This window comes from Mustelus asterias, unplaced genomic scaffold (genome assembly GCF_964213995.1).
Source record: "Mustelus asterias unplaced genomic scaffold, sMusAst1.hap1.1 HAP1_SCAFFOLD_262, whole genome shotgun sequence".
NCBI classification, from domain to species: Eukaryota; Metazoa; Chordata; class Chondrichthyes; order Carcharhiniformes; family Triakidae; genus Mustelus; species Mustelus asterias.
In genome coordinates this window covers 127,817-143,089 of record NW_027590228.1, presented here as the reverse complement: position 1 = coordinate 143,089, position 15,273 = coordinate 127,817, and the positions used below count along the sequence as shown (strand labels likewise).

Genomic DNA, 15,273 nt, shown 5'->3' with positions numbered 1-15,273 from the left:
CAGGAGGGTCATCGCAAGGAGACAGGGAGAAGGGAGACAGAGAAAGGGAGAAGAAGGTATGTGGGGAGAGAGGGGGTAAATGAGAATTTCAATGTGATATAGAAAGAGGGAAGCAGTGAGGAGCGAGGGAATGGGAAAGACATTGAGAACGTGAATCAGGAGCAATAAATCCCCAGAATAAATGAACACATCAGAGTGAGAAGGTGGAGGTCACAAACCTTACAGCCGTGAGCAGAGATAATCCTCAGATCAGCCGGTATTCGGTCTCCACCTTTCACCTCCACCAGGTCACCAGCCACAACTTCCTCCGCATTAACCTGCGTTTTCTCACCTTCTCGAATCACCATCGCTTGCTGCAAGGAGACAGACAGGGGCATGGTGAGGGCAACGTGAAGGATGAGGGTGACTCAAAATACCCTGTGCCCATCAGACACCCTGTACCCGTCCCACACCCTGTACCCGTCCCACACCCTGTACCTGTCTCTCACCCTGTACCCGTCCCACACCCTGTACCCATCCCACACCCTGTACCCAGTCCCTCACTCTGTACCCAGTCCCACACCCTGCACCTGTCACTCACCCTGTATCCGTCCCTCACCCTGTACTCCTCACACACCCTGTACCCGTCACACACCCTTTGTCCATCCCATACCCTGTACCTGTCCCTCATCCTGTACCAGTCCCTTTCCGCTCAGCTACTGTTTCGCTCGTGTCTGTTAACTCAGGTCCCCGACGAAGATTGCTCAGGACATTTCAGATGAAAGTTCCTCTCTTGTTTACCTGGGGTACCATGTTCTTGAAGGATTCCATAATCTTCGAGCTCTTAGCTTCTTGGTAGTATGAGAAACAGCCGGTGATGATGACTACAGCCGACAGCACAATGCCCAGATATAACTGTAGGGAAAGGGAACAAGAACCCCATTAGGATACAGAGTTAGACTGACCCAGGGCACCCCCATTAGATACAAAGTTAGACTGACCCAGAGCACCCCCATTAGATAGAGTTAGACCGACTCGGGCACCCCTATTAGATAGAGTTAGACCAACCCAGGACACACTTATGAGTTGTGAATGAACCCTCCATCACAAGAACAGGAGAAGGCCATTCAGCCCCTTGAAACTGTTGCATAGGAACAGGAGGAAGCCATTCAGTCCATCAAAGCTGTCACTTGACCCCACCATTTAGAGGGTTTTAGGTTTGGAATGACAAAGCTGCCTCCCCACCCCACCCGATTCATGACCCCTGACCCCTACTCACGTTGTCCCCGGCTGGATTGTCTTCAGTTACAGCCTGGATGCCATAGGCCAGGAAACAGAGGATGGCACCAATCCACAGGAGGATGGAGAAACCCCCAAAGAGCTGGCGGCAGAACTTGATCCATTCCGGGGTGGTGGGGGGTGGGGTCAGGGCGTTGGGCCCATCACGGGCCAGGAACTCAGCTGCCTTGGCGTGGGTAAGACCCTGTGGGGAGCAAAGGTCAACATGGTCAAGGCAAGGTCAAAGGGTGAGGTACAGCATGGGGGAAGAGAGCCAGAGAGAGAGTGAAAGAGAGATATAGAAACATGGAGACAGAGAGAGAGCGAGACAGAGCAAGAAGAGAGAGAGATGGACAAAGAGGGAGAGAAAAAAAGAGAGAGAGGAGGTCGCAGGAAAATAATTGATGGCTGAACTGGACTAGAGTTTGTATCTTGATGGGGGAGGGGTTAGATGGATGGAGGTGCGAATGGAGGGAGGGTCACATGGGGGAGGCAGGGATGGAGGGACGCTGGGTTGCACAGTGAGGCTCGGGTCAAGGGAGGATCCGGTGGGGCGAGATTCCGGTGAAGGAGCTTTGGGTGTTGGATTGGCTGCGTTACACAGTGAGGGTCAGGGGAGGATTGGCTGCGTTACAACAGTGAGGGTCGGGGGAGGATTGGCTGGGTTACACAGTGAGGGTTGGGGGAGGATTAGCTGGGTTACACAGAGGTTGGGGGGATAGATTGTCTGGGTTACACAGTGAGGATTGGGGGAGGATTGGCTGTGTTACACAGTGAAGGTTGGGACGGAGGATTGGCTGGGTTACACAGTGAGAGTCGGGGGTGGATTGGCTGGGTTACACTGAGGATCGGGGGAGGATTGGCTGGGTTACACTGAGATTGGGGGGCGGGGGGGGGATTGGCTGGGGTTACACAGTGAGGGTCGGAGGGAGGATTGACTGGGTTACACAGTGAGGGTCGGGGGGAGGATTGGCTGGGTTACACAGTGAGGGTCGGGGGGGGGGAGGATTGGCTGGGTTACACAGTGAGGGTCAAGGGGGAGGATTGGCTGGGTTACACAGTGAGGGTCGAGGGGGAGGATTGGCTGGGGTACACAGTGAGGGTCGAGGGGGAGGGATTGGCTGGGTTACACAGTGAGGGTCGAGGGGGAGGATTGGCTGGGTTACACAGTGAGGGTCGAGGGGAGGATTGGCTGGGTTACACAGTGAGGGTCGAGGGGGAGGATTGGCTGGGTTACACAGTGAGGGTCGAGGGGGAGGATTGGCTGGGTTACACAGTGAGGGTCGGAGGGAGGATTGACTGGGTTACACAGTGAGGATCGGGGGGAGGATTGGCTGGGTTACACAGTGAGGGTCGGGGGGGGGAGGATTGGCTGGGTTACACAGTGAGGGTCGGGGAGGATTGGCTGGGTTACACAGTGAGGGTCGGGGGGGGGGGAGGATAGGCTGGGTTACACAGTGAGGGTCGGGAGGATTGGCTGGGTTACACAGTGAGGGTCGGGGGGGGGGGAGGATTGGCTGGGTTACACAGTGAGGGTCGAGGGGGAGGATTGGCTGGGTTACACCAGTGAGGGTCGAGGGGGAGATTGGCTGGGTTACACAGTGAGGGTCGGTGGGGAGGAGTTGTCTCAGGTTACACCGTGAGGGTCGGAGGGAGGATTGGCTGGGTTACACAGTGAGGGTCGAGGGGGAGGATTGGCTGGGTTACACAGTGAGGGTCGGGGGGGGGGGGGGAGGATTGGCTGGGCTACACAGTGAGGGTCGGGGGGGAGGATTGGCTGGGTTACACAGTGAGGGTCGAGGGGGGAGGATTGGCTGGGTTACAGAGTGAGGGTCGGTGGGGAGGATTGTCTCAGTTACACCGTGAGGGTCGGAGGGAGGATTGGCTGGGTTACACAGTGAGGGTCGAGGGGGAGGATTGGCTGGGTTACACAGTGAGGGTCGGGGGGGAGGATTGACTGGGTTACACAGTGAGTGTTGGGGGGGAGGATTGGCTGGGTTACCCAGTGAGGGGCGGGGGAAGATTGGCTGCGTTATATAGTGAGGGTCGGTGGGGAGGATTGGCTGGGTCACACAGTGAGGGTCGGGGGGAGGATTGGTTGGGTTACACAGTGAGGGTCAGAGGGGGTGAGATTGACTGGGTTACACTGAGGGTCGGGGGGAGGATTGGCTGGGTTACACTGTTGAGGGTCAGGGGCAGGATTTACTGGGTACACAGTGAGGGTCAGAGGGGGTGAGATTGACTGGGTTACACTGAGGGTCGGGGGGAGGATTGGCTGGGTTACACAGTGCAGGTTGGGGCTGAATTGGCTGGGTTAGACAGTGAGGATCGGGGGGGGAGGATTGACTGGGTTATACAGTGAGGGTCGGGGGGAGGATTGACTAGGTTACACAGTGAGGGTCGCAGGAGGATTGGCTGGGTTACACTGAGGGGGGGAGGATTGGCTGTGTTACACAGAGGTTGGGGGGAAGATTGTCTGGGTTACACAGAGGTTGGGGGGAAGATTGTCTGGGTTACACAGAGGTTGGGGGGAAGATTGTCTGGGTTACACAGAGGTTGGGGGGAAGATTGTCTGGGTTACACAGAGGTTGGGGGGAAGATTGTCTGGGTTACACAGAGGTTGGGGGGAAGATTGTCTGGGTTACACAGAGGTTGGGGGGAAGATTGTCTGGGTTACACAGATTTGGGGGGGGATTGGCTGGGTTATACAGTGAGGAGCGGGGGAGGATTGGCTGGGTTACACAGTGAGGGTAGGGGAGGAGGATTGACTGAGTTACATAGTGAGTGTCGGTGGGATGATTGGCTGGGTTACACAGTGAGGGTTGCGGGGGGAGGATTGGCTGGGAAACGCAGTGAGGATCGGGGGGGAGGATTGGCTTGGTTACACTGAGGGTCGGAGGGACGATTGGCTGGGTGACACAGTGAGAGTTGGGAGGGAGGATTGGCTGGGTTACACTGAGGATTGGGGGAGGATTGGCTGCGTTACACAGTGAGGGTCAGGGGAAGGATTGAGTGGGTTACACAGTGAGGTTGGGAGGGTGGGTATCGGCTGGGTTACACAGTGAGGGTCGGGGGAGGATTGGCTGGGTTACACAGTGAGGGTCGGGGGGGGGGAGGATTGACTGGGTTACACTGAGGATTGGGGGAGGATTGGCTGCGTTACACAGTGAGGGTCAGGGGAAGGATTGAGTGGGTTACACAGTGAGGTTGGGGGGTGGGTATCGGCTGGGTTACACAGTGAGGGTCGGGGGGGAGGATTGTCTGGGTTACACAGTGAGGTTGGGGGGTGGGTATCGGCTGGGTTACACAGTGAGAGTTGGGGGGATTGGCTGGGTTACACTGTGAGGGTTGGACGGGGGGATCGGCTGGGTTACACAGTGAGGGTCGGGGGGAGGAATGGCTGGGTTACACAGTAAGATTTGGGGGCGGGGGATTGGCTGGGTTACACAGTGAGGGTCGGGGGAGGATTGACTGGGTGACACTGAGGGTTGGGGGGAGGATTTTCTGGGTTACACATTGAGGGTTGGGGGGAGGATTGACTGGGTTACACAGTGAGGGGCGGAGGAGGATTGGCTGGGTTACACTGAGGGGCGGGGGAGGATTGGCTGGGTTACACAGTGAGGGGCGGGGGAGGATTGGCTGGGTTACACTGAGGGTAGTGGGGAGGATTGGCTGGGTTACACAGTGAGGGTTGGGGGGGAGGATTTTCTGGGTTACACATTGAGGGTTGGGGGGAGGATTGACTGGGTTACACAGTGAGGGGCGGAGGAGGATTGGCTGGGTTACACAGTGAGGGGCGGGGGAGGATTGGCTGGGTTACACAGTGAGGGGCGGGGGAGGATTGGCTGGGTTACACAGTGAGGGGCGGGGGAGGATTGGCTGGGTTACACAGTGAGGGGCGGGGGAGGATTGGCTGGGTTACACAGTGAGGGGCGGGGGAGGATTGGCTGGGTTACACAGTGAGGGGCGGGGGAGGATTGGCTGGGTTACACAGTGAGGGGCGGGGGAGGATTGGCTGGGTTACACAGTGAGGGGCGGGGGAGGATTGGCTGGGTGACACAGTGAGGGGCGGGGGAGGATTGGCTGGGTTACACAGTGAGGGGCGGGGGAGGATTGGCTGGGTGACACTGAGGGGCGGGGGAGGATTGGCTGGGTTACACAGTGAGGGTCGGGGGGGAAGGATTGGCTGGGTTACACAGTGAGGGTCGGGGGGGGGGGATTGTCTGGGTTACACAGTGAGGATTGGGGGGTGATTGGCTGGATTACACACTGAATGTCATGGGGAGGATTGGCTGGGTTAAACTGGGGGGTGGGGGGGGGGCGTGGTGGTGGCTTATTGGCTGTGTTGCACAGTGAGGGTCGGGGAGGATTGGCTGGGTTGCACAGTGAGGGTCCGGGGGGAGGGGGGGGGGGGGAGTGGGAGATATTGGCTGCGTTGCACAGTGAGGGTCGGGGGAGGATTGGCTGGGTTGCACAGTGAGGGTCGGGGAGGATTGGCTGGGTTACACAGTGAGGGCTCGGGGAGGTGGTATTGGCTGCGTTGCACAGTGAAGGTCGGGGGAGGATTGGCTGGGTTACACAGTGAGAGCCAGGGGGGAATATTGGCTGCATTGCACAGTGAGGGTCAGGGTGGATTGTCTGGGTTACACAATGAGGGCTGGGGGGGGGGGGGGGGGTGGATTATCTGGATTACACAGTGAGGGTAGAGGAGTGGATTGTCTGGGTTACACAGTGAGGGTCGGAGGGGGAGGATTTAGTGGGTTACACAGTGAGGGTCGATCTTAGAGTGTTGCGCGCAATGCTAACTACAGTCTCTCACTAACCTGTACACAATCAGCATTGTGCTTCCGACACACCTCTTCCACTGACATCTTATGCTCAGTCTACAGAGAGAGATAGAGAGACAGAGATGAGGAATCCCCAATTTCAACTCATACCAAACTGGAACAGGAGGAGTTAAGGAAGGAGCAGTAGCTCAGACACAATCCGCAATAGTTAGGCACAAACTATCCTCTTCAAAACGCCCAGCCCCTAAATCCTGTCCAATTCCAGACTAACAACGCTTCACATTCTGAATTCTTGCAGTGGGATTGTTCCCATCAATGAATGGGATGATTTGGAAACATTGGAGCACTATGTAAGAATTAGGGTTCAGTTATGTCAGTGATAGCCTGGCTGGACCAGGTTTAAGGGCTGAATGGTCTCCTCCTGTTCCGGTGCAACAGGCTCAAGAGGGACTGAATGGCCTCCTATTCCTGTGTAACAGTCTCAAAAAGGGCTGAATGGGCTCCTATTCCTGTGTAACAGTCTTCAAGAGGGGCTGAATGGGCAATGAAGAGGGGCTGCTTTGTCCTAGATGGTGTTGAGCTTCTTGAAGGCTCTTAGAACTGCACCCATCCAGGCAAGTGGGTAGTTTTCCATCGCACTCCTGACTTGTGCCTTGTAGATGGTGGGCAGGCTTGTGGGAGTCAGGAGGTGAGTTACCCACTGCAGGATTCCCAGGAGTTTGGGATTGGGAGTACAGAGAGAGAGACAGCTGGGAATATTTATTCACTCCTCCCTCCTGGTGCTCAACTGAAAAGACTACTCATCAGGAAACAATCTGGAACCAACATTAAACATGAACACAGTCTCCCTCCGTTCGAATGGCAGGGGGCTGGCAGATGTTCATTGAGATGTTTAATGAGGCCAAGGGGGAATCAGAAATGTTTGCTCGGAAAGATTTAATCAGGCTTTGGACTGGAAGTGCTCTCCCTCCTCACACAAAGGCACCGATTGCTTTCTGTACATTAAACAACAGAACCAGGCAGCTGGTCCCTCCTGCTGGCAACAGACTTCCTCCCCACGTCTCGCAGGTCCTCAGAGACCGGGAACAAATTCCCATCAAGTAGAAGTGTGCCAAATCCTTCTGGCACCCACTGTCCTCATCCAACACTCCCATGAAAGCTGCAGCACAGAGTTAGATACAGAGTAAAGCTCCCTCTACACTGTCCCCATTAAACACTCCCAGGCCAGGTACAGCACGGGGTTAGATACAGAGTAAAGCTTCCCCTGTACTGTCCCCATCAAACACTCCCAGGACAGGTACAACACAGGGTTAGATACAGAGCAAAGCTCCCTTGACACTGTTCCCATCAAATACTCCGGGGGCAGGTATATAGAGTAAAGCTCCTTACACAGCGATTCTCTCTAGCCCGTGTAACCTTCCCCCAGTTCTGCCTCTGTATTAGCTGCAGCAGGTTTTCAGAGAGAATGATTCACTGCCCTGTGGATAATGTGATGATGCGCGTCTGAATCAGAATGCTGGAGGATGCAGCCTAATTGTGAACACAGCACACTAGTACATTATAATGGAGAATTCTATCCTCCTTCAGAACATTATCTTTCACCTTGAGGAGCTTAGTGCACGTGGGCACATCTGCAACTAAATATAGATCCTCCCTGCAGAAATCATCATCAAAGTGTAGGGTTTGATGGTGTTAGGCTGCATTAATCTCAAAGGATTCATGCCAACGTCATGGAGCAGTTTTTGATGTGGTTCCAGTTCTCGAGTGTATTCATAGCACACTAACAGCACTTAGCATTTGGTTCTGCTAAGAGACCTTAGTTAGGCCCTGGTTTGACAACTGTGGACAGCTTTAGTCGCCACACGCGCTGACTGATATTGAGGGCTTTGCTAACTGACTCGATCAGGCCCAGGAGAATAATTCACAGTTCAAAGTTCCAGCTCGGTAAACGGAAGAGTTAAAGCCAGCAGGATTGTTGGAGGCATAGGACTGAGAGAGCTAGGCACTGCCGGAGGGTCATTACTGAGAGAGTTATGCACTGCCAGAAGGACAGTGCTGAGAGAGCTAGGCACTGGCAGAGGGACAGTACTGAGGGAGCTAGGCACTGGCAGAGGGACAGTGCTGAGAGAGCTAGGCACTGGCAGAGGGACTGTACTGAGGGAGCTAGGCACTGGCAGAGGGACAGTGCTGAGAGAGCTAGGCATTGGCAGAGGGACAGTGCTGAGAGAGCTAGGCATTGGCAGAGGGACAGTGCTGAGGGAGCTAGGCACTGGCAGAGGGACAGTACTGAGGGAGTGCCGCACTGTCAGAGGGTCAGTACCGAGGGAGTGCCGGACTGTCAGAGGGTCAGTACTGAGGGAGTGCCGGACTGTCAGAGGGTCAGTACTGAGGGAGTGCCGCACTGTCAGAGGGTCAGTACTGAGGGAGTGCCGCACTGTCAGAGGGTCACTACTGAGGGAGTGCTGCACTGTCAGAGGGTTAGTACTGAGGGAGTGCCGCACTGTCAGAGGGTCAGTACTGAGGGAGTGCTGCACTGTCAGAGGGTTAGTACTGAGGGAGCGCCGCACTGTCAGAGGGTCAGTACTGAGGGAGTGCTGCACTGTCAGAGGGTCAGTACTGAGGGAGTGCTGCACTGTCAGAGGGTCAGTACTGAGGGAGTGCCGCACTGTCAGAGGGTAAGTACTGAGGGAGTGCTGCACTGTCAGAGTGTCAGTTCTGAGGGAGTGCTACACTGTCCTTCTAGATGGTTGTGGTCGTGGGTTTGGAAGGTGTTGTCGAAGGAGCCATGGTGAGTTGCTGCAATGGATCTTGTAGATGGTACACACGGCTGCCACTGTGCGTCAGTGGAGGAGGGAGGGAGTGTTTGTGGATGGGGTGCCAGTCATGTGGGGCTGCTTTGTCCTGGATGGTGTTGAGCTTCTTGAGTGTTTTTGGAGCTGTACCCATCCAGGCAAGTGGGGAGTATTCCATCACACTGCTGCCTTGTGTCCTTGTAGATGGTGGACAGGCTTTGTGGAGTCAGGAGATGAGTTACATTTCTATCCTCTGAGCTGCTCTTGTAGCCAAAATACTTGTGTGACAGGGTCCAGTTCTGTTTCTCCCTGAATCGAATGCTCGAGTCTCCGGCCAGAACTTCCACCGGCAGGCATCAATCCGAAGATTCCAGTGCCAGGCGCTGGTCGGCTGGGGGACTCCTGAAGCCAGATAGTAAACATCTGGGCAGCGTCAGGCATCGGGGTCTTGAGCTGCAGGTGCAGCTTGTCAGGGCCTCAGGTTGTCAGAGGTACAGTGGCTGTTTACAGTGAGCTCACAGCCATCCCCAACCCAACCACCGCAACCCCTCTCCTCCCCTACCCAACCACTCCACACCCCCGCTAGCTTTCGTCAGCTGGATCTCACGGCGTTGCGTTCTCTCTACTCACCAGAGCGACCTCCTTCTTGAGGTCATCCATATCCCGTTTTTGGCCCTTGCCCTTTTTTGGCGAGATTTTGTCATCCTTGTCACCCTGTGTGGTGGCCACACGATAGCTGTCCGATCTCCCATACTGCAACACAGGAAACACAAAGCGAGTTAGGGATGGCATCACCAGTGCTGACTCTTTACCAAGCAGGCCATACGAATGCCTCCGATCAGAGGCCTGAATCCTATCTGGATAATATCACCCAACCACACTCACACCCAAACAAGACCATAACTCTAGCATCAGAAGGAGGCCATTCGGCCCATCGAGTCTGCTCTGCCATTCAACAAGATCATAACCGACCTGATGCGATAAACCTCGATTCCCACTTTCCTGCCTTGTCCCCATAACCCTCAATCCCCTTTCTGATTAAAATTCTCCAGCCTCATGCCCCTTCTTCCCCCCCCCCCCCCCATCCCCCACAGCTGGCCCTGTTTAAATGAAACCAAACTCTTCCCCAAATTTCCAAGTGTGGTGATAATAGTTGCGATAGATACATCTATATTTTTTACGAGTAAGCAGAATGTTTTAAAATTCTGTTTTTTTTCTACAGGCAGTCAGTATGCTTGGAGGGAATACAGATGCTGGGAAAGCAGGATAATTACTCATTTTATCCATGCAGTGTTTTCTTAGGATCGAGCTAATGGATTTTCGTTTATAGGTGAAAAGGTTGCCTGGGGTTTTTTGAGGAAAGGAATGGAAGCTGGGGTTTTTGATTAGGCATGCAGGGTCATGTGATAATGTGGTTACTGGGAGGAGCTAGTTTTTAAGCAGAGAAACAGTTTTCAGTTTCTGGCTGGTGTTCAAAGATAGAAGTCTGCAAGCTGCTCTGAAAATGACATCCTCTCTGAAAACTTCAAGGCTGTTAACATTTTGTAGCAACCGTGCCTAGGTTTGCTAACTGTATTTGAAGTGGAATTTGAGCCTGTCAGAGAAATGTTGCTCATTTGGAACTGAAATAATGATAATTTAGAAATTAGCATTGTTTCCTTTTTTAAAAAACTATTATTCAACTGTTAAAGGTTAGGCTGCTTCATTTTGTTAGAGTTATATTTAAACCGTGTTATGAATAAAGCTTGCTTTGATAAAAGATCATTAATTGGTCAGCAGAAATACTCCTGGAGTGACAGATCCTATCCCCTCATTAATGCCAAAATAAAAAAATTATTGGCGTCTAGTCTGGCTTCACAATATACCTTGGGGTTCGAGTCCCCGACCCTAACACAAGTCACATGCCTTAGTAATGAGAATCCGTGATTCACTCGTCAAACACCCACTGTGGGGAAAGTGCTCCAGTCTATCATTATGGATAAGGGTGAGTCAGTCAAGGCCCTGTGGCGCAATGGGTAATGTCCCTACCTCTGGGCCCTTAAGCTCTGGGTTTGAATCCCACTCCAGCACCCGAAGGCCATGGAAATTACTTCCGCAATGTGGCCAAACAGTTTGATCATCAGCCTCTATGTCACAGATCGTCTTCTGCAGAGCAGCCACATTGGACTTGAAACATTAGCTCCATTTCTCTCTGCACTGATGCTGCCAGAACTCTGGAGTTCTTCCAGCACATTAGACAGATTAGACTCATAGATATTTACAGCTCACACTGTCCACTCTGGCCAACAAAGATCTAATCCCACTTTCCAGCACTTGGACCAATAGCCCTGGAGGTTATGACAGTGCGAGTGAATAGCTAAATATTTCTTAAATGTCAAGAGAGTTTCTGACTCAATCCCCCTTTTAGGCAGTGAATTCCAGACTACTCCCCCTGGTTATTGAACCATCTATCTATCCCTCATAATTATGTTGACCTCAATCAGATCTCCCTTTGCCTTCTCTGCTCTAAGGAAAACAACCCAAGCCTCACGAGCCTCTCTTCATCGCTGAAACGCTCCACTTCAGGCAATATCCTGGTGAATCGCCTCTGCACCCTCTCCAGGCCAGGCCTTCTATCCCATTAACTTCAACTTTAGTTAGAACAGTACAGCACAGAACAGGCCCTTCGGCCCACGATGTTATGCCGAGCTTTATCTGAAAGCTCTTCTGCGGTACTTTATCAAATGCCTTCTGAAGGGCTAGCTAAACACAGGGAGCAGAGGAGATTCACCAGAATGTTGCCTGGGCTGGAGCGTTTCAACTGTGAAGAGACGCTTGTTAGGCTGGGATTGGTTTCCTTAGAGCAGAGAAGGCTGACAGGAGAGATCTGATCAAGGTGTATAGAATTATCAGGGACATAGGGTAGACAGGAAGAAACATTTCCCCTTAGTAGAGGGGTCAATAGCAGGGGGCATAGAATTAAAGTCAGGAGATTTAGAAGGAATTTGAGGAAAAGCATTTTCACCCAGAGGGTGGTGGGAATTTGGATCTCACTGCCTGAAGGGCAATTGTTAGAATGTCATTTTGAGTACAGAGTGTTCTTATATGTCTTTTCATAGAATCCTACAGTGCAGAAGGAGGCCATTTGGCATACTGAATCTGCACTGACCACAATCCCACCCAGGCCCTGCCCCCACGACCCCATGCATTTACCCCAGCTAGTCCCCCTGACACTGAGGGGCAATTTAGCATGGTCAATCCACCTAACCCGCACATCTTTGGACTGTGGGAGGAAACCCACGCAGACACAGGGAGACTGTCTGTCTCCACACAGACAGTCACCCAAGCCGGGAATCGTACCTGCGTTCCTGGCACTGTGAGGCAGCAGTGCTAACCACTGTGCCGTCCTATGATTCTCCTATGGAAATGTTTTACTGGTCTCTGTTGAGGGTTCAGAGCATGTGTGGGTTTTGGAGGACTTTTCAGTCTGTAAGGGAGTGTTCTGAAGCAAGACTACTAGTGCTCCTGTTTTCATAGTTATGACTGTCATAACCATCTGCTGAGGTACTGTTATTGGTAAATTTTTTAACTTATTATTATAAAGAAGATCCTTCTTTCAAACAACGCACATGATGACATTTATTTGGGGTCTCAAGTTAGCACAGGGGGTAGCGGAGGGAAGCCTCACAACATTTAAGCAGCATTTAGATGAGCATTTAAACTGCCATCGCATACAAGGCAACAGCTGGAAAATGGCATTAGCAGAGATGGACGGCCTGCACAGTCACAATGGACCGAGGGGCCTCTTTTCTGCGCTGTAAAACTCTATGGAATTGACCAAATGATAGGCAACAGCGGAAGAATAACGTGCAGGTAATTTAATTGGCTGCCTGTGACTATCGGGAGCCTCAGCTGTTCATTGAATTCATTAGCAACTCAAATGATGAGATAGAAAAGGCCACTGACTCAAATTTGGCAATGATAGAAAGATAGACAGCATTGTAAGCAATGCAGATGATAAAATTAGAAAGCGATATTAATATAGGCTAAGCGAACGGGCAAAACAATGTGTGGGAAAGTCCACTTTGGACCCAAGGATGACAGAACAGGGTATTTTCGAGATGATGAAAGGTGAAGGTCCCAAGAGTACAGAGGTCATTAAAATGTACAGAACAGGTCGAGAAGGCAAGAAAAAAGACAAATGCAATTCTGGCCTTTCTATTTACGGACTAGAATACACCAGTCATACTTCAGTTAAACAGAGCCCCTGGTTATTCAACACCTGGAGTTACTGTGAGCAGTTCTGGGCACTGAATCTTAGGTAGGGATATCTTAACCTTGGATCGAGCGCAGTGTAGATTTACCAAATGATACTTGACTCCAGAGTTACTTTACAGGGAGAGATTACACAAACCAGGCTTAGGTTCCCCGGAAACTCGATGGATTAATGGGTGATTTGGTCGTCCATTTCAAGTTTTACTGGATTGAAGGGAGAATGGAGGGAAACTATTTCTGCTGGTTGGGGTGTCGAGGTTGTGGGGGGGGGGAGCAGAGACTAAATATTACTCCTTACATCCTCGTCACAATTTACTTTCCTACCTACCTTTATATTGTCAGCTAAATTAGCAACCGCACCTTCAGCCCCGATGCCCAAGTGCGCCAGAAAACTCGGACCTCGCCCAGGGCTGGGATTCTCCGGTCCTGCTGCAATGAATGGAGATTTGGCTGAGTGACAAATTTTCCGTTCTCATTGGCAGCGGTGACGGGGATGGAGTTGTTCCGAGATTCCCAGCCAGAGATTGTAAATGGTTGAGGCCCCAGCTCAGTTTGCTTCACTCATGCACTTGCACGTGTTCACTTGCTCATTGAGGGGAGACAGTGGAAATATGCTGGGACTATAGCAATCCGGATGGACGCTGGTTCAAATCCCACCAATGGTGGAATTTAAATTAAATGAGGAAAATCTGGAATATAAATTTAGTCTCAGTATTGATGACCAATGAAACTCTCATCAATTGTAAAAACCCATCTGGTTCACTGGTGTCCTTTAGGGAAGGAATTCTGCCGTCCTTACCCAATCTGGCCTACATGTGACTCCAGACCCACAATGGTTAGCAGCAGGGACCCGATTTCAATTCCAGCCTTGGGTGACAGTCCATGTGAAGTTTGCACATTTTCCCACATCAGCATGGGTGTTCCAGTTACCTCCCACACTCCAAAGATATGCAGGTTAGGTGGATTGGCCATGCTAAATTGCCCTTTAGTGTTCAATGATGTGTAGATTAGGTGAATTGGCCATGCTAAATTACACCTTAGTGTCCAAAATGTGCAGGTTAGGTGGATTGGCCATCCTAAATTACCCCTTAGTCTCCAAAGATTTGGGGATTAGCCATGATAAAAATGCAGGCTTATGGGATAGGGTGGAGGAGCGGGCCTGGGTAAGATGCTCTTTGGGAGAGTTGGTGTAGACTGGTTGGGCCCTACTTTGATCCGTATGGTAGTGATTATCCTGTGCGAGATATTTTGAAGTGCCCTGTTTCTGCATCAAGCTTGTATGGTGATTAATAATCAGGCCCTATTGACGAGATTGCAGATAAGATAATATTATAGTGCGGGGGGGGGATCTGTAGGATCCCCAAAGCATAGATTGTCCTGTGAATGTAGGCTTGTGGTGGATTGTGGGTAGAGTTATTTCTCAACTAGCACTTAAAGAAAAGGGAGCTCTTTGGGCGGCTTCAGCCATTTTATATATCATTTGTGAGCACAGAATGGAGTGCATTGAACTGTGTAAAGAAATTCTCAACAATGCAACTGCAGATCCAGATACATAAATGTAAGGGGGTAGGAGGTTAATCATTCCAGAATGTAATGTCTAACGTTAGATGTAATTCCGCATTCCCAATGGGCAGCACTTGGTGAATAATCCCGAGTGTGCTAAGAATTACACTGACAACCAGCTGAAGATTATCAGTCAGGTTTGCAATGTAACTCACTTACAGTTATTAGGCGCTACATATGTTTATGTGCAGGAAGCATTCTCTGAAGGAAAAAGGGGTACATTCATGGTATGGCACAGTGGCACGATGGTTAGCACTACGGCCTCACAGCATCAGGGACATGAATTTGATTCAGCCTCAAGTGACCGTCTGTGTGGAGTTTGTACATTCTCCACATGTCTGCATGGGTTTCCTCTGCATATTCCGTTTTCCTCCCACAGTCAACAGATGTGCAGGAATGGACTGGCCATGCTAAGTTGTCCCTTAGTGTCCAAAGATGTGTAGGCCAGGTGGAATAGCCATGGTAGATTTCCCCTTCGTGTCCAAAGATATGTAGATTAGTTGGATTGGCCATGTTATATTGCCCCTTAATGTCTGGAGATGTATAGGTTAGGTAGACTAGTCATGTTATATTGCCCCTTAGTGTCCAAAGATGTGTAGGTTAGATGGGTTGGCCATGCT

The 15,273-nt window shown here is 51.6% G+C and overlaps 1 protein-coding gene across 1 annotated transcript in view; it reads right to left on the bottom strand.

Moving 5' to 3' along the window:
* The window catches only part of LOC144485994 (sodium/potassium-transporting ATPase subunit alpha-3-like), a 165,499-nt gene that overhangs the window by 47,231 nt on the left and 102,995 nt on the right, over window positions 1–15,273 (bottom strand). Inside the window, exons 2-6 of the mRNA XM_078204100.1 lie at window positions 9,467–9,589; window positions 6,081–6,140; window positions 1,259–1,462; window positions 781–894; window positions 219–353 (exon numbers count right to left, since the gene is read on the bottom strand). Of these exons, the coding sequence (XP_078060226.1) occupies window positions 219–353; window positions 781–894; window positions 1,259–1,462; window positions 6,081–6,140; window positions 9,467–9,589 (636 nt within the window). The remainder of the gene's footprint in view (window positions 1–218; window positions 354–780; window positions 895–1,258; window positions 1,463–6,080; window positions 6,141–9,466; window positions 9,590–15,273) is intronic.